At 40.3% G+C, this 18,942-nt stretch overlaps 1 protein-coding gene and 1 non-coding gene across 6 annotated transcripts in view; one reads left to right on the top strand and one right to left on the bottom strand.

The window, feature by feature from the left end:
• Window positions 1-16,207, top strand: part of ZCWPW2 (zinc finger CW-type and PWWP domain containing 2) — a 154,916-nt gene extending 138,709 nt beyond the window's left edge. For 3 of the 5 annotated variants that reach the window (XM_086720590.1, XM_086720595.1, XM_086720591.1), the window contains 2 exons: window positions 124-248; window positions 3,569-4,215. In XM_086720590.1, coding sequence (XP_086576716.1) covers window positions 124-248; window positions 3,569-3,730 — 287 coding nt within the window. In that variant the 3' untranslated portion in view covers window positions 3,731-4,215. Of the gene's footprint in view, window positions 1-123; window positions 249-3,568; window positions 4,216-15,802 lie in introns of those variants that run through there. The other 2 variants (XM_086720593.1, XM_086720594.1) reach the window with 2 other exon arrangements.
• Window positions 9,564-9,670, bottom strand: LOC112850513 (U6 spliceosomal RNA). Its single transcript, XR_003222639.1, has one exon. It is a non-coding gene; the product is annotated as a U6 spliceosomal RNA (small nuclear RNA).
• Window positions 16,208-18,942: the final 2,735 nt, after the last annotated feature.

Genomic DNA, 18,942 nt, shown 5'->3' with positions numbered 1-18,942 from the left:
CAAAATATTTGTTTTTTGTCTTGTAACATTTAGATTTTCTCTTTTGAGTTGGTTAAGATTATGGATTAGATTGAATTAATTAAAATGTAGCATTTTTTCTATTATATTAATGATGATTTTTAGTTGTCTCTGAGACAGAAGTTTTACTAAAAGAGCTGGAGCAAATGCTACAGCAGGCACTAGAGCCCACAGGAGCGCCTGATGAGTCTGAAGAGGAGCGTGGAGAAGAAGTGAATACAGGAGAAAAGGTAGCACCGGTAATCATTATCAGGCCTAAATAGCAAGTCCAGATTCTGTCAATGGCAGAAATTGTTCCTGGCTGTACGTTTTAGTTATATGAAAAACATTTTTCCCTTCTGAAATTTGAACCCTTGATTATCCTGAAGTGAATAAACTAGTAACCTGTTGAAAGGTCAGAATACAACTATCAGTTTTTGAAAAAAAAAATCTGTGAGTGTGGAGGAGCCCTTTGTTTTTTGGATCTTTGAGGTTGGGATGAAGAAAGAGTGGAAGGAGCTCACAGTAGTCGGTCGGGTGCCACCGTAGAGAGAACTGCCTACCGCTGCCAATTTCACAGTCAGGAGAGGAGGCTGGATAAGAGCAGCTTGCTAGGAAAGCTGCCCTGCCTGGTTCATGCACAGAGACAACTTCTGTAGGGACAAACCTCATTATTAACACACTGGAGGTAGAATTTTTCATTGGAATACTTTTCACCATTCATAACTAGATTTGTCTTTTTTTTTTTTTTCCTTTTGGCTAGCTATGTTGGACTGAGAAAGGCCATGCATGCTTACTTTATTCAGTTCTTATATGTGATAACATAAATTACCAAACTTCCCAGCACATCAGCTCCATGTTTGTGCAAATAAAATGAGGGTACAAGCCTAGGTCATTAATACAGAGCAGCAGTGTGGTAGGTATGAGAAAAATAAGTCATAAGGCAGACACTTCTTCAAGGCAGTACAGCTGTTCTCCAGATAGGAAGAAAAATGGCAGCAAGAAGTCATGTATCCTTAAGGTTTCATTCATTCTCTCATTCATTCATTTAGATATATGCTGTGCCTGGAGTCCAGAGAACACTGGACTTGGAAGTTGGGAGTTGGTTGGGAGTTCTTACTCTGGAATATAATACCAATGTCCTAAGCCCAGTCCTGCCAGGGAGGACTTGTGTAATTTGGCACAGTTGCTTATCACTTGCCCAAGAGGATTTCTTTGTGGGTTAAATAAGGCAAACCGGGAAAAGTATTTTGCATAGTAACTGACACCCAAGGTTAGCTGTTATTACAGATGAGAATTGGCAATGGCAGTCCCTGGAGAGAGTAAGTGCTGAGACTTCCTCACTTCCTCTCTTTTCCCACATTCTCCTGTTGAGCAACTGCCCATTCCCGAGTCTGTCTCTTCTCAGATGCTGGAAAACGTGGATTTATACGTGGACAAGGTTGTTTACCCACTTTGGCAGACTGCCCAATTGCATGATTTCATTCAGAACTTCAACAAGAATAAAGATGATTCGTAAACACCTCCTTTACCGAGTTGGAAATCAAAATATACAAGATTTACAGTTAAAGAGAGCAATACACCAAAAGGAAATAAAATTAATGCTAAAAACTCTTACCACATTGAAAACCATAGTTTTCTTAAGTAGCACCAGCAATATCAACTTGTGCCTGAATTTGTACCGTTGTGAATGCCATTTTTCCAATTAGAGTTCCTTTTTGAAAAAAAAAAAATTTTTTTTCTTTCTATAGATCTTACTTTTTGTCAAACAGGATCTGTAGATTAGCAACATATATGTTATAGACATATAATTAATATACAATTAGTCTTTTCCAGCAAATGTGTGCTTTGTTTGAGCACCATATGGTTTTGTGCAACACGTTTTCAGTGTTTGCAGTTTCTCTTCTCAAAAATACAGCCAGGTTGATTTTTTATAAAGATGTCCTGGAGCTTTTACAGCCACAGAATTGGCTTCTATTTTACCATTATAACTAGTAACTTGATAGAACAGAAAATTACTTTGGATTTTTATTCCTTAAGGTAAAATACATAGTTTTAATATATCACCAGGCAGGAGCTTGCTTTTTGTTTTAGATTCTTGTAATATTTTATGCTTTCAAAAGCCACTTAAGAATTATAAAAATTAACCATCTTAACTTGCTGGCAGGCAGGTGAGTGCCTCCTGCAGACTGGTTCATAAGCCATTCTCCACACTGAGCTTTGTAAGTCTGGCATTCACACCAGGTTCTGTATATTTAGGGCCTTGTTCACTTTTAAATGAGAAGAATAGCAATGAAACCAACTATCAAAGCTGGGACATTTTCAGTTTAAAAGAAAAGAAATGATCACCACAAGGGTTTCTTTTTTTTTCTTCTTTCTTTCTTTCTTTTTTTCTTTCTTTCTTTCTTCTTTCATTCATTCATTCATTCATTCATTCAAGTTAATAGGGAAAATTAATATGGCTTCCAAAGTTAACACTGCTTAACGCTGGAGCTGTGTTTTATTTGTAGGAGAAAGTGGCCTCTTATAAGCTAACACACCAAAAAGAGCCACCTGATAATTTTAAGGTGCTAAGCATGTTTATTCTCTGAGCAGATTTGGTCAAGCTATTTTCAAAGTTGTAAATTTGATGGTGTTTTCATTCTTCATTTCATGTATCAGGTTTGAGGTTGATAACTCTCAAGCATTTATACCAATGAGCGAGAGTGACAACATAAAAAAGAAAGCATACACATATGGATAATCAAAATTCGTTTCTATTTGTCATTGAAATGTTTTATGAGAATATTTTCCTCAGTAGAGTCACCTTCCTAATTATGCTCTTCCTTAGCTAATATTAACACTGGTTTTCATGCCCCAACTTTGTAAGCAAGAAGAGGAAATTAATATCAGATTTTTATAAAATCTTCCAGAATAATTCACAAATTAGATAAGCCATATACAAATAAAACAGAGTTTGTTGAATAATTATTTGTATTAAAAGGTACAGTTTTTGATGTTACATGAAAATACTTGTATAAATTACATGTATTTTTTTTTCTTAATTTCATGGAAGTTATCTCTACCTTTAATGAATCTTGAGGTTATAAATCTTGTATGTGTTTATGTATATCTGCACTGTTTTTACTTGTGTCTCTTCCCACTGAGCTAGATCAAGCTATCACTATTTGTAAGTCATGCAGAGGCTTAGGAGAAGATAGGCATAGAAGGTGTGACTCAAACAGTTTTAAGCTGTATTCCCTATAATAATAATTATAAAAATAAATAAATATAGAAAAGTCATAGAATGAAACTGATCATGTTTTTCCAACACGTAATATTAAACCTAAAAATGTATAATATTGGGGGAAAGAAATACAACCTGAATAATAAGTTATTCTTATATGAACACATTTCTTGTACATTATACTCTACATGGGGATCATTATTTGACCACCAGCATAACAGAACACTTTGGGTAACTGCTGTGGCTTGTGGAGTTACTGACTACTTTACATTTGGTTCAAATAATTAAGCCGGTGTTACAGTAAATTTGATATCGTTCTGATGAATTGTATGGTTTTTTTTACAGTTATCTGAATGCAGCCCTGAAGTTCCTGCAGGCGGTCCATTTGAAAACCACTATGAAGAAGACTGTCTTGTAATTGATGGGATAAAATTAAAAGCTGGAGAATGTATTGAAAACATAACTAACAAGTTTAAAGAAATAGATGCTCTAATGTCTGAATTTTAAGGTATTATTGATATTTTCAAAAGTTAATTATAAAAAGTTACGTGTTTATATTTTTCCAAAGTCAAAAACTTGAAAACATGTAGGGAGATAGGTATATGTTATACCAAAGCTGCTATTTGTAACAACTTCCTGTTTTATGCTTTTAGAATATCCATTGTTTTGAGAGCCAATCAAATGGTCTTCAAGTTAGTGTTAAGATTTAAGATTTAAAAAAACAATTTAGCATTTAAGAAACCCTGATATTTGTATTTATAGATTTTTTTTCTTGTTTGCCTTAATTTTAAAATGGTTTATGAAACTTACTGTGCAAATACGTGCTTTACAATGATTATTTAGGCCCTTTATTCAAATGTGGCTATTTAGATGGCTGTCAAGGCTATTATAATTCTTCCATATAATTCAAGCATAGTAGAGATTGAGTATGTGTATTGGTAGTGGAATTAAGCTACTATAAAATAAAAGGAAATAATAAAAAAATTATTGTATATTAGAGTTGGGGTTCTTCTCAAAGGTGTCAGTTGCCTTATACTGGAAATAATCATTTCAACCATGATTCCAAAACCTGATTAAGTGGAGGTGGGAGGCTGTGGAAGATCAGAATCCTGGATGCTTCCCTATTAAATCAGTATCTCTGTAGGTGAGGATGGGAAACATAGTGAAAAATATAAGATTAAGTTAAGCATACTCACAATAAAAAAATTCTCAACATTATAGGACAGCAAAAAAGTACATCCTACAATACCACTCCCTTAACGCCTCCCTGAAACCCCATTCCATAGGGATTCCCATGAGCAGTTTCAGGGGGTGTCCTTCCACATAAGTGTTCTAACGCACATCCATCTCCAGTACCCACTCTCGCTCTCTCTCCATGTCTCTCTTGGGAGTATGGGATCAGGGAAAGGGCATTCCAAGCACATCGCAATAGAAAACAAAGCTTGAAGAGAGAAGAGAAAGCAATTCAGCATCTTGGACCTATTGCTAGTTGAATTAGCTGGAGTAACCACATGCTGGTGTGAAGGTAGCCACAGCAGATGAGTAGCACTGTGTACACAGGCTAAGGAACGTGTACCTGTAGGGGCCAAGTGAAGAGTTTTAGACCGTGGAGTCCCTTTTACATTTCAGAAAGATCACACCAGCAGCAACACAAGAGAATGGAGTGAGCAAGAGAACACTGGAGACGGGGCTCCTTGTTAGGAGGCTGCTTGGGAAATCCAGTTGCAGGATTATGCGAACCTGAATATGGTGGTGCTATATGGAGAGAGCAGAATGGTTTCCAGCTGCATTAACATCAATGAATGGATTATTAGGATTTTGAGAATGGAAATAGGCATGCGACAGTAGGGGGGAGGTGGGGTCGACTTCAGGGTTCTTGTATTCACCGTGCTGTTCACCGAAGGTCAGAATAGGTGCAGATTAGAAGCGTGGGGCAGATACCAAGTTTGGGGCTAAACTGTGTGAGTTCAGCAAAGGTTCAAAACTCTTCGTGCTTTGACAGAGCCTGCCTTTCAGAACCACGCCATGAGCCAGAGTGACTATGACTACTCTCTCACTGCATCATATTTACTTCTAAATGGTATCAAACAGTGGAAACTAAGGCTTCCTCTTTTTCTTCTAACAGAATTTACTCCATAGCCTTTCAGAAAAACTTTGCCTCTTTCTCTCGCCGCTATGATTTTATATTCACAGCCTACAAAATGTCTCAAGAAGTAATCGATCCCATTTTCCTGTTACTTCTTAGAATCAACAATAAAATGACTACAATTGTATTTGAAAGACTTTACCCACAATTCGAGTGTTTGATCTAAGCCCCCAGGTGGTAGACTAATTAGATCACTTGCAGCTAATTCCTGTTGGTGGAATAGCCAGTGCTCTTCCAAGTTAGAGCCCATGGGTAAGACACTGAAATTTCCAGACTGAATTCATCTCTGCCATGTTCTAAGCTGCAGAAGTCCGGAATTTCCACTGAAGTCTTTGTGCACTTGGGCAGTTCAAATTGGTCCTGAGGACAAACATTTGGGTTGGCTCTGTCTGCAGAGGAAACTTCAATCTCCTTCCAAGAAGAGGCTCTTAGGGAAAAGGCCTTTTCCAAGAAGAGGACAGAGGGGAGCCTCTGTCCATGTGAGAATATAGCCTTTCAAATTTCCAGATAGAATGTGCTCAGGAAAACGGATGAAGGAGCAGTCAACTAACATCTCTGTCCTCAAGGCTGAGAATCCTGCCTGGCTGGCAAACCCTACCTGCTGGTAAAGACCCCATGTTCAGGGCAGGCCGCTCAACATACACCAGGGCATAGCAGTGGGACTGTGGAAACACGATGCCTGCCTTCAGGTCCTGGTGCTGTGGACGACTCATTGGGAGACCTGAGGCAAGTTACTTAACTTCTCTGAGCCAGGGCTTTTTTCCATCCATAGAGTAGAAGTTGCTGTGAAAGGAAATGTATGAATAGACATAAAATGCATAGAGCAATCTTAACACACAGAAAACTATGCAAGTCATGACCATGATGTTGTCTCAAAAGCATTTCTCTTCTGACTGCCTCTGCCTGGTTATCCTAGGCCTAAAGCCTAAAGCCTAAATGTGCTTCTTTCAGCAGAACCTGAGGTGATACACCTGCTTCTGGGGGAGTGGGGCCAAAGACTTCTCTGACTATGCTGACTCCCAGGGCAGGCCTGGAGGTGGACAGTACCCTGCCTCTATAGCTAGGGCCTCCTGCTAGGCCCAGAGGAGGACATTATAAGGAAATTGTATCTGCTCATCAAGGGAGATTAAATTCTAAGCACACTAGTTATACCAAGTTTGATATGGGAGCTATAAAGCAATATGTTAGGACCTTCTGCCTGAGCCTTTGGGTTGGAATAAGACCTCCTCTTTGTCTAGTTTGAGGAGTGGCTGACTAATCCTCTTTGCAATGAATTGACCAGCTAGTCTGTAGCCTCCATGAACCTATGGAAGGGCTGGGTCCACCAGAAGCTGAGTCCCCACTTAGATCTACAGACTGTGGAAAGTTAAACACCAAAGCCAACTCTGTTGCCCTATATTCTAGGAAGTCCTTGTCCATTTGCCTCATGCAGAAGCTGAATTTATGCAGGTATTTCCAGTGGTAAGAAGCTTAGCTCTATCTTTAGTGGAGACAGGCTACGTATTTTGACTTGTTGCCACCAGTGGGATAAAGAGAGGAGTGCACCCTTGCACTTGCAAAAGTCTGTAGTGTCTACAGCCTTGAATTTCCTGGCTCTGCAGTGGAGGGTGATGAGTCACAGATAGTTAATATGTCCACTAATAGACCTAAGCACTATCATAAACTATCTAGAGGCTTTGTGGAAAAAAATTGGCAGTTAGCTCTTTTTGGAGGAAACTTCTATTCATGAAAACTGAAGTGAACTGTGTATTGCTTTTCATGGAACGAAACCATTCTATAACCTAATGCCTCTACCAAAGAGCTGGCATTCCATAACTCCACCACTTATTGGGGTTAAGAATTGGTATAGTTCTGTTCCAGATACTTCCAGACCAGTAGAATTTGCATCTGTGGACATTCCAAGGGACAAAGGTAAGATTTTGAAAATCCAAAATAGAAATATCCAAATCCTGCTCTATTATTTCTTCCTCTGTATGGTTCCAAGAAGAGGTCTAAACATAGTGCAATTAAAAAATTCTAAGTTCTTTTTTAGGGCTGAGCCAACTCTTGCTGTCACTTAGTAGAATTCTGAAAGAGTTGTTTAGTAAAGACAAATTTGACGTTAAGGTCCAAGTGGGATATTCTATGTACGCAAATCTAAATATTAGGATTTTCCCACCCACTGAGTGGTTGCATGGTATAGGCATGCAGAGTAGTGAGCAGCAAATGAAAGGGTAGGGGAGAGAGGAGAAACTTGTTTCCAAGAAAAATTCTGAAAGAATGAGTTGTTTTCTTTTAAATGCATATAGGAAAATACTATGAGAAAGGAGATATGCTCAGAACCAAACAAAATAAAACGCAGTTTGCAAGCAGCCCAGAAGTTGCTGGGTTAAAAAATAAAACTTTTTAATCTTCAGCCTTTCCAACCAGAAAAAGATTCTCAAATTAAAATGTAGCCTGGGGACAGTGATCAAGTCCAGGGGTTGGTTGTTGAATCACAGAAAGAGAGACAAAGACCAAATCTAGGGGGCTTGCAGGAAAACATGGCCTCAGGGTAAGGACCCAATCAGGGGTGTGGCTAATAACATTACAAACTATTACAAAATGACTTTTAAACCTCCTGCAAAGCTGAAAGGTATAGTAGTGCAGCCACCTGACATGCCCAAAGTGCTAGTAATTAAATCTGGAGAGAAAAGCCTGTCTTGAAAATAACTGTGGTTTTGACACATAGAATGGACTAGAATCAAATACATAGAAAACCCACTAAGTTGTAGAATAACTGACACCACCTTAAGTACTAATAGCCTGAACTAAATGAGACTGAAACTGTTTGAGAGGGGAAAAAAGACCCCTGAGCCCCGTTTTCTATGTAGGAAATGGGCTAGGAAAACTTAGCCACCCAAAAGAAGTAGACGTTTCAGTGTCCTCTTCAGAAGCAAATGAGGAAGATGATGGAAAAGGAAGTCTCAGAGGACAGAGCTAGGAGCTGTAGAGAACAATGGACCAAAGATCCTCCTCCTACACTACCAGACTCCACCCCACCCCCAGCTCACCTTCCCTTCCCCTGGGAGCAGGACCAAGGTCTGATGAAGAAACATATCCTCCTCCTTTGGCAGGGAAACTTGGCTAATTTGCCTAGAAGGATTTCAGAATCACTAAGGAACAAGTTTCTTCATTTTGAATGAGGTGTTTACTGTGATTTTCCTGTCTCTGTTATACCAATGCATATTGTGTGGGTGTGGAAAGGGGATGGGGCCTGTGATTTGTCTTCTCAGTTTATAGGTCCAATTCATATCTGGGCCAGATGTAAATCATGAAGTCCTAAATGTTGAGCCTGATACATGATTGGGTGAGACTTGTGGTGTCCTTTGATGGGGATGGGCTGTTTTCATATTGGAAAGATGTGAATAATGTAGCCAAGCAGGTGGACAGTCATTGATTGAGTTCCTGATCCAAGTTCTTTGTATCTCCCTGCATTGTATAATTATCATGGCTCTATTACAGACAGAGTGTAACTACTACCGGGCCTTGTGACTTTGCACTTGGCCTCCTGCTTTGATCCATGAAATAGAGCTGAAGTGATGGGGCCAATTCATAGTCAAGGCCTTAAGAGGCTTTTGGTGTTTCTTCTTTACCTCTTGTACCTCTGCCATTGTCTTGAAAAGAACATGCTGCGACAAGCCCTCTAATTCAGGGAGGATGAAAGTCCCGGGAGAAGACCCAGACCCAGAGACTTGCAGAATGAAGCAGAGCTGCAGGTCCAGAATAGAATACAGTATTATTGTTTTTAGCTACTGAGTTTTGGGGTTGTTTGTTACAGAGCATTTTTGTGGCAGTAGTTAACTTATATACTTGATTTCTTGGTTCCAGCAACAGTTTCACTGGTTGGGTGTGGTGGCAGCTTTCCAGCTGTATCTGACCCATGGGTTGTTTTCTCCTTAGGGTGGAGCTTCTATCAAAATAGCCCTGTCTCCTGGGTTGGACCCAGCGTGCTAGCCCAACGCCTGCCCAGTGACCCTTCCAGCTTTTTTTTTTTGGATCAGGCCCAGATGGGCTCTTCAACTGATGGGGCTTAGCCCATTCCCTGCCTAGCCTCAGGTTGCTTTATCACGGAGGCAGCATATATAGAGATATTATAAGTTAGTAGGATACCAGCACCACCAAAATATCACTAAGGGTTCATAAGAGTGGGTCACTTCTTTTTTAAGTATTTTTAGACTCTATAATAATTACATGAATTTGCGTGTCATCCTTGCGCAGGGGCCATGCTAATCTTCTCTGTATCGTTCCAATTTTAGTATATGTGCTGCCGAAGCGAGCACTAGACTCTATAATAATTACAAAAGGTAAATAGGCCCATAATGGTGAAATGTCTCATTTGGCCAAAAAAGAAAAAAAAAAGTGTGCATATGTTTCCATCCCCTTTCTGTTCCTCAAGTCTTCCAAGTCTTCCTTACCCTTTTGGTATTGTATCAAAGGATTTTAAGTTGCTAAATCTAGTTTTGGGTTCAGATTTTACCAACTTGCCTAAGTCACATGACCAATAAATGGAAAGGCCAGAATTTGAGTACATTTCTGTTTGTTCAGATCCCATTCCCTTTATAACTGTCTATACTGTTTAATGATGTGGTTACTAGGTGGGTGGTGGAATGATCATCTAGTTTCCTCCTATGTAAAATGAGGATGGAACTATCTAAACAAAAGCATTGTTGTGAGGAATAAATGAGATTTTATGTGAAAATGCTCTGTAAATCAACTTTATCTTCTATTTATTCTTTCTGAAGGAAACTGAGTATGTGCTTAAGTACACTGCAATTAATTATTGAGATAAAATGTAATTATGCATTTGAAATGATCACTTGTCTTACTCTTGTATCTCTCCATCTACCGTCATCAATATCAGAATTTTTTTTTCTCTTTTTTAAAATTAAGTTTTGGAAACCATCACTGGCGGCATGTGACCCTCTCTCTGATGAGCGTGTTAACAGCAATGTCTGTCTTTTAAGGGACATCTATCTCACTGTTAAATTTAACTTTTTTTAATGTTTATTTATTTTTGAAGGAGAGAGAGACAGAGCATGAGCAGGGGAGGGGCAGAGAGTGAGGGAGACACAGAATCCGAAGCAGGCTCCAGGCTCTGAGCTGTCAGCACAGAGCCCGACATAGGGCTTGAACTCACGAACCTCAAGATCATGACCTGAGCTGAAGTTGGACCCTTAATCGCTGAGCCACCCAGGCGCCCCTCACTGTTGAATTTTAACTATGGCTTTAAATCACCTTGTTTTCTTCATTCTGTTAAAAAAGAAAAGGGGTGGGGGGAGTCTCAGTATTGATGAGTAGTGGCAGATTCTGTGGCATTTTAGATGCTTTCCAATAAACGTATGGATGCCTTTCACAGGGAGCACGGGTTGTATTTCAGCATGCCCTCCTCCAGCAAGTTGGAATTTAGGCCCTGGCTCCAAAGACCTTTGGAAAGCCAGAAAGCTCAACAAAATATATGGCCAGAGTTAGTCTATTTTGGCAATGACACTTGCTTATAATGACATACAATTAAATTACATAGATTTAAAATTTTGTACAACAAGCCTCTTGCAGTTTGCAGAGGGAAAGGAGCAGGCAGAAGAGAAATATGAGTATGGTCATGCTCCTCTCTTCTGGAGCTTACAATCTAGAGATGGAAGAATGTAAATAAATATAGGTGCTCCACAAAGCAGAAAATGCATTTGAAGATGGAATGTCTAAAAGCAGAAGGGAGTTCTCTTTCTAGATAGCTGAGAGTCAATAATTACAAAATCCTTTAAAACGATTCCTTCAGTCTCAGGTGCCCCCTGCCAGAAGTGAGAAACCACCCTACGGAGTCTGACGTCTACAGACAGCTTTAGCCCTCAGCTGCCAACAGCTATTCATGGAGGGAGTTAAGCCAGAACTAGGGCTCCCCACTCAAGCCCTGCTTTGGTTCCTCTTGAATTGCGGAGAGGGCCAATGACAATGACACCTGATCTTTAAACCCCATAAGGTCTTGACCTAAGGGGACTCCATGCTTTTACCAATACAATTGGATCAGACCCCAGGTCCTGTATGGGATCACCATCATTTATGCTCTCCACTTCCTGTTGAGTCTCCTGGCTGCAATCCATCACCCCCTGTTCCTCCGTGACCTCCATAACTTCCCCTGCTACGGTGATGAAGCCAAAGTGTGGGAGGCACAGAAGGGGAGGTTGGCAAGGGACACTCCTCTTGGATAGGAGTTCTAAATGCGCCAGCAAGCTCTTGGAGCCCTTTCACTGCAGAGGGGAGCAGCCTTGTGCTTCTTCAGGGTAGAGGACTGGCCACACAGCCTCCAACTACCGCCAACGGTCTTTCTTCCACCTCCCCCATGGACTCCTAATTTCATCTCTCAGCAGCAGCTGCTCTCAGGCAACACCAGAGCTGGAAACTACCTTATCTATGAAAGCCTGACTTCTTCCAAGCAAAGGAGGGTTAGGTGTGGATGTACAGAGAAGTGTGAAAGTGCAGATTATTTGGAAATGGGGGTCCAACCTTACGAGGTTATGTGTTAGGTACTTACGTGTTAAGTACTGGAGTAGACCTGTGAAAGGAGAGGAGAGGAAGATTAATTCTGACTGCAGACACAGCTTCATGGTGGCATTTTATTCATTCCTTCACTCAATACTATGGGCCAGGTTTCAGGCGAAGCGCTAGTAATACAACAGTGAACAAGACACACATGATCTCCAAACCTGTGGAGCTGATTCTGACTTTGAGCAGTTTGCTTTAGCCTCACTTTCTTCATCTGAGAATTGGGATGATGGTGATGATAATAATAGTAATAACACTCATCTCCTAGAGTTGTTGAACAGAATAAAATGAGTTAAGATGGGCAAGGTGCCTAGCAAAGTTCCTGGCACATTGCATGTTATGTAAGTATCACTACTATTTTTACAGTCTAGTTGGGGAGAGACCTGTGAAGCAAAGCCAGAATTGGAAGGTGGAAGAGTGGGCTGGCTGGAGACGATGAAAGTCACAGTCTGAACAAAGCACAAAGGTGGGAAAAGCAGGAACAGCAAATACCTAAGCCGAGTAACCAGAGTGCAGGGGGTGGAGGGTGTGATACGAAGAATATTGGGAGTTAAGGCTGGACCAGGCAGGTTGGGCTTTGCTCAAGGAAAGCCTTGTATATCACACTAAATGGCAGCTCTTCATTCAGCAGGGGAGCCAGGTTAGTGCAATGATGAAGAGCGGTGACCACCACAATCTCCAAGATCAAACACCCAGGGGTGCTGGGCACCATGACCAGCTTGGAACCAGACCATTGTGCGATTTGCATGCACGGAGGGGCAGCAGGCAGACATTGCTATGCCAACCTGTGCCCCTGTGTCTGAGGAAATCCGTGCCCTGATGTTAGCTCGGATTGTCAGCTTCCACAGTGAGTGCCTTAGGGTTGCCAGCAGGCAGCCGGGGACCGGAAGGTTAGGTGTCTCTGCGAAGTCTTATTAAACTCTCAGCTGCCTGGGAATAATGCACCACAGCAGCAGAGTTTTAAATGGCAAAGGGTCTCTGGCTGTCAGCAAGGTTACAGGTAGATACTTTCATTTGTCCTCCATGAAAGCTTAATATCATTTTCTTCTGTTCAAGTCAGCTTATAGACCTCATTACTTCAAGTTCATCGGGCAGCTGAACAGACTTTTTGATTTTACTGTGCTTTCAGAATCATGTTGGAGAAGAGCTAATGCATTTTTAACCAACTTCAGCAAATTGAAGCTCTTTGGTGCTGTAGTGTACTAATACAATTGCTGCTAACTCTCTGAGAGCGGCATCTGGGTCCGGAAATTCCCGCTATTGCGGTTGTGAGCTCCAGGAGGTAGGGCCTACATGTCCTTCCACTTGTGACCCACCCAGACCATAGCATAGTGCCTCGCACATGTGAGAATGGCAGTTCTATTTTTAGATTGATGTTGAACTTTCTGCTGGTCTAGCCTGTTCAAAAATGTTTTCTAACAAGCTCTATACTCAAGCACCTTTGGACTGAATCTCAGGTGGTTGTTGCCTTTTGATTTCAGTTCCCCAAACCCTGACAAGCTCTAGCTCTATCCGTTATCTATCGCGACAGTGATGCAGGGTAGTAGGTGACCACAAAATGCCAATGGCAAACAACAAAGCACGTCTCTTAGCTTGGGAGCCTGAAAAGTTCAGCCAATTTGGCTACTTTCAGGTGATCTCACTTGTCTGTCTGTGGGCAGTTGTGGGTCTACTCAGGTGTGGTTCTTCTGTGGCTCATACTAGGTGGGCTCACTTACCTATCGAGGACCAGCTAACAGTCTTAGATGGGGAAATGGGGCAACTAAGCTCTGCTTTATGCACCACCTGTCATCTTGCAACACGCTAGCCCAGGCATGTTGTCCTGGAGATAGCAGAGGAACAAGAGTAAGAGAAAATTCCAATAAGAAAATCCAGATCACCTGCAATTCCACCAACTACAGATAAATCACTGGTGACATTTAAAAATTTCTTACAATCTTATTTCCAAATAAATATGTACTCTTAAATGCACATAAGGAGCAACAACCACATAGTTATTTCCATAGCCTTTTTCTCTTAACCATATATTGTGAATGTAGTCCCATGCCATGAGATATTGTTCTACAACATGATTTTTAAGGATTGCATTGTATTTTTATCCATACAACAAAATACTCTCTTGATGGATGTTTAATTTGTTTTCACATTTTCTTTTCTTTTTTTTCTAATTAAAAAAATTTTTTAGGGGCGCCTGGGTGGCGCAGTCGGTTAAGCGTCCGACTTCAGCCAGGTCACGATCTCGCGGTCCGTGAGTTCGAGCCCCGTGTCGGGCTCTGGGCTGATGGCTCAGAGCCTGGAGCCTGTTTCCGATTCTGTGTCTCCCTCTCTCTCTGCCCCTCCCCCGTTCATGCTCTGTCTCTCTCTGTCCCAAAAATAAATAAAAACGTTGAAAAAAAAAATTAAAAAAAAATTTTTTTTTAATGTTTATTATTTTGAGAGAGAGAGAGAGAGAGAGAAAATGAGCATGAGTGGGGGAGGTGCAGGGAGAGAGGGAGATGCAGAATCCGAAGCAGGCTCCAGGCTCTGAGAGTCAGCACAGAGCCCGACATGGGGCTCAAAGTCACAAACCTCAAGATCATGACTTGAGCCAAAGTTGGACGCTTAACTGACTGAGCCATCCAGGTGCCCCTCCAGATTTTTAATTATACAATTATAAACCACTCTGTCATGAACATCCTTATCATTTTATCTTTGTGTACCTTTTCTTTCAACTCTTTTCTAGAAGAGGAATTAGTAAGTCAGAGTGTCTACACAGTTGCAAGGCTTTTTGTGGCTATCATCTATTATCTTCCACCAGAGGTGTGTGTCTATTTCTCTGCTAGACTGGGGTTTGGTTTCTACTTGAATTTTATGTTACTTAAAACAGTGCGTTGGGTTAATCTCTGTCTTAAAGAACATCGACTAAATGACTATGAGATGGTAGGTTTTTGTTTTTTTTTTTTTTTTTCTAATTCCTTAGAGAAGGCTGAAGACTAGCATTAACATAGGCCATAGACTCAGGCTGAAAGGTGACTGAGATAAGAATAATAAACCAGGTAATGAGCAAATGTGAAAAGAAACAATGGTCACTTGATTTAGACATTAGATGTCCTTTTGGTCAATCATTGTGACAAATACTAGGGCAGAGTCATTGGTCGTTTTGGTCGGCTGATAAAATTAAAAATCTAGGAAGTTACATTCCAATTTGGGAGGAGTAGGGAAATCGAGGTGCTTGAGAGAATAGACCAGTTTTCACTGAATACTTCTATTAAGGTAGTCACATGGCTTCTGCTGGTGTATTATAATCACGATTGGTGAGTTTTTGATGTTAGATTACTTAGGTGATGATTCCTAAAATCCACCTTTCTTGTATTAAATTGAAATGGCTTATAATAAGAACATGAAGACTTTTATTTTCCATCCACATATGTGCTTATTTTGTGTATCTGTAATTTTTATTTTTAGTGCCCAGAGAAAAACTGGTTTTGGATGATAATTCTTGCCCTGCAAAATGTATTTAAATTCATTCAAAATGATTATTGCTCCAAAATTATGACCTTCCACACAATGGACTATGAGTACTCCCTTCCCAGAGTCTGGGCTTTATTCATAATCTGTGGTCCTAGCACAGAAAACAGGGCCTTAATAAATATTGTTTATAAATGTTTAAACACCCTTGCCCAAATGAGGGTTAAATTTGCCATCCAACTTAGCCTTTCTAATTATATAAGTCTACATTCTCAAAATCAATTGAACCTTGAATGTTTTTACCATGGAGCACTTAATTACACATGGGCATGTATATGTCATTATTTATTTCCTGTGTGGTAGCCAGTCTCTAAGATGATTCTCACCTGGTGTTCACACTCTTGTTTGGCTCCTTCCACACTGAACAGGGTTCGCCTGTGTAACCATCAAAATATCTCAAACATGACAGACTCTGACCTCCAAGGCTGGGTCATAAAAGACATTGTGGCTTCCACTTTATTCTCTTTTTGGATCACTCATCCAGAAGTAGTCAACCGCATGTCATGAGGACACTCAAGCAGCCTTAAAAGAGGTCCAAGTGGTGGAACTGAAGCCTTCTGCCAACATCAGCACTAACTTGACAGCCACCTGACTAAGCTCTTCTGGAAGTGATGATCCGGCACCAGTCAAGCCTTCAGATGACTACAGCCCAGGCCAGTATCTTGACTGCAACCCCATGAGACACTCTGAGCCAGAAACACCCAGCTAAGCACTCCTCAATTCCTGATGCACAGAAACTGTGTGTGATAATAAATGTTCATTGTTTGAAGTTACTAATGTTCTGGGGTAATTTGTTACACAGCAACGGATAACTAATACAATGTGTGACAGGCTTTTACCAACAAAAAGATTATAAGCATCTTTAAAAAAAGAATCATAGGGGCGCCTGGGTGGCGCAGTCGGTTAGGCGTCCGACTTCAGCCAGGTCACGATCTCGCGTGTCCGTGAGTTCGAGCCCCGCGTCAGGCTCTGGGCTGATGGCTCAGAGCCTGGAGCCTGTTTCCGATTCTGTGTCTCCCTCTCTCTCTGCCCCTCCCCCGTTCATGCTCTGTCTCTCTCTGTCCCAAAGGTGAATAAACGTTGAAAAAAAAAAAAAAAAAAAAAAAGAATCATATCTTTCATTTCTCATAGTGACCTGCATGATATTGAGATATTAGCCAAAATAAATGATGTTAATACTTCACAATTACCTTCTAGTCAAATCAACAAATATTTAATCCCTCCAGACACTCTTCTAGGAAAGCAGTAAACAAAAAAGAACTAAGTAAATGCTAGTGGATAAGACATATAATCATTGAAAATATAAATATGGACCAGGTCAGTGAAGATATGAAGCTCAGAACACAATAAAAGATGGGCATGCTAATTTATATATTTGATATTGGGTGTCAGGAAGGCATGATGTCTGAGATCAAATGTCATATCAAATGTCTGTCAAGACATTTGAGCAGAGAACTGTGCATGTACCTGTGAAGGAGCATCCCAGGCAGAGGAAATGGCCAGTTCAAAGGCCATGAGACTGGAAGAATGTGGCACATTCAACAGGGCCAACACGGCTAAGGCTGAGGCCGCCATTTGTTGCAGATTTCACTAGTTAGCTTGTATTTCTCGCCAGTCCAACTACACATTTAAATCTGTCTCAGGGGCTCGGACCCCACTTTCCCTTGGTTTTCTGAATTTGACCAGGGCACTAGATACTGGTGTAATTTAAACAGACCTTTTTATGTAAATGAATCATGATATAAACAGGAACACAGCTAATGAGTCAAAATAGGCTAATATTTGTAGCTGGAATGAAGAATTAGACAATTCACTGATTGCAATCTTCCTTTCATTACTTCTGCACTTGAAGCTTTCTGACTTCATTAAAGCCATTAGTGCCCACCAATAAATTACATAGCTTTGGTAGTAACACAAATATGTGTGAATGTTTCTGACATTGCAGGAAATAATCAGGCTCAATCAATATATGTTCATCAAGACATTAGGTCTCAAATCGATGAGTAATTAGCTCTCCCAACAGAAGAACAAATAAAACTCTGTTTCCTAAATGTTCTGTCATTCTCTGCTGCAAGTTTCACCTCCTTTCCCTCTCTTGCTGGAGGAAACACATGTCACAATGAATCGAATGATCACTGAATAATGAGTTCTGCTTTGATTACAGCATGTTCGTGATCATAAATAAATGAAATTGTGTTTGTATTTCATAGACATCTGAATTTTTTAATCTTGCATTTCACCTCAGATAAACAAGTTTATCTTTAATAGGTAAACACCCCTCTAAGAGGCATAATGCAGAACTTAAACTCACATTTAACATTTTAAATTATCACGTAAACAAGAGCTCCTGCACGTTCTCCTATGGCAGCAGTCGCTGTTCTCTTGATACAAAGGTGACTGATTTTCTTTCTTGCTTGCTCTGTTTTATAAACATAATTTTGGCAAATTAATGAATTATTTTATTTGTGTTTTAATTCTGAAGAGTAGATTTCATAGAGAGGGAGACATAGGGGAAGGCAGGGAGTAGGGTAGAGGGAAAGAATCAGAAAGGAAGCCAGAAAGAGACACAGAAATAGATGCAAAGACAGAAATACTGGAGCATGTGCACACGTGTGTGTGTGTGTGTGTGTGTGCGCGCGCGCGCGTGCGCGTGCAGGGGGAAGAGAATAGAGAGATTGCCACTGAGATATAACTAGAAAGGAGAAAGGACAACTATTTAAAGACTAGGATTTGTTTGTGGGAAGGAATAACAGTATGTTATTTAAAGAAAAAAGATTAGTACTGAAAAAAAATTACTGTACGTGTTTTTCTTCTTAAATAAGAGGCTATTCAAATTATGAGGCAAAATATTACAAATAACCAAAAGGCAATGCACTTAATAAATACTTTACCCAGAAACCTACTGCTGTACATTTTTATCAAAGCAAATTAATTTAAAATACTTGAGGACCAGGCATATGTAGTATCATTTATAATGAATTTTTTCTCAGTTCTAAATGTGTTTACTGTATCTCATAGGTTATGAAAGCGAGTTCTTTAAATCTCTACAGAATTTTTTTATTAGCCTAGTTGTGCATAGGCAAAGGAATTTTTAACAAAATCTCTCTGTGGGGTGCCTGGGTGGCTCGGTTAAAAGTCCAACTTCGGCTCACATCATGATCTCACGGTTCGTGGGTTCGAGCCCCACAATGGGCTCTGTGCTAACAGCTCAGAGCCTGGAGCCTGCTTCAGATTCTCTGTCTCCATCTCTCTCTGTCCCTCCCCTGCTCACACTCTGTCTCTCTCTCAAAAATAAATAAACATTAAAAACAAATTTTTAAAAAATCTCTCTTTGGTGCATATTTAATTAGTATGAAGTGTTTAAAATAGAGAGACACTTGAATATGATAATGATTTACCAAAATCATTAACTTCAATGGAAAGCAAGCAAATGAATTTTAATTAAAAGTAAAGAGAGTTCAATCTTTCTTTCAAATGATTTTTTTATGAACTGTAATACCAATGACCT

The sequence above is a fragment of the Puma concolor genome, chromosome C2, assembly GCF_028749965.1.
Source record: "Puma concolor isolate L17-30 chromosome C2, mPumCon1.1.hap2, whole genome shotgun sequence".
NCBI classification, from domain to species: Eukaryota; Metazoa; Chordata; class Mammalia; order Carnivora; family Felidae; genus Puma; species Puma concolor.
Note: the sequence above shows the minus strand (reverse complement) of the source record. Positions and strands in the feature narration are given on the sequence as shown.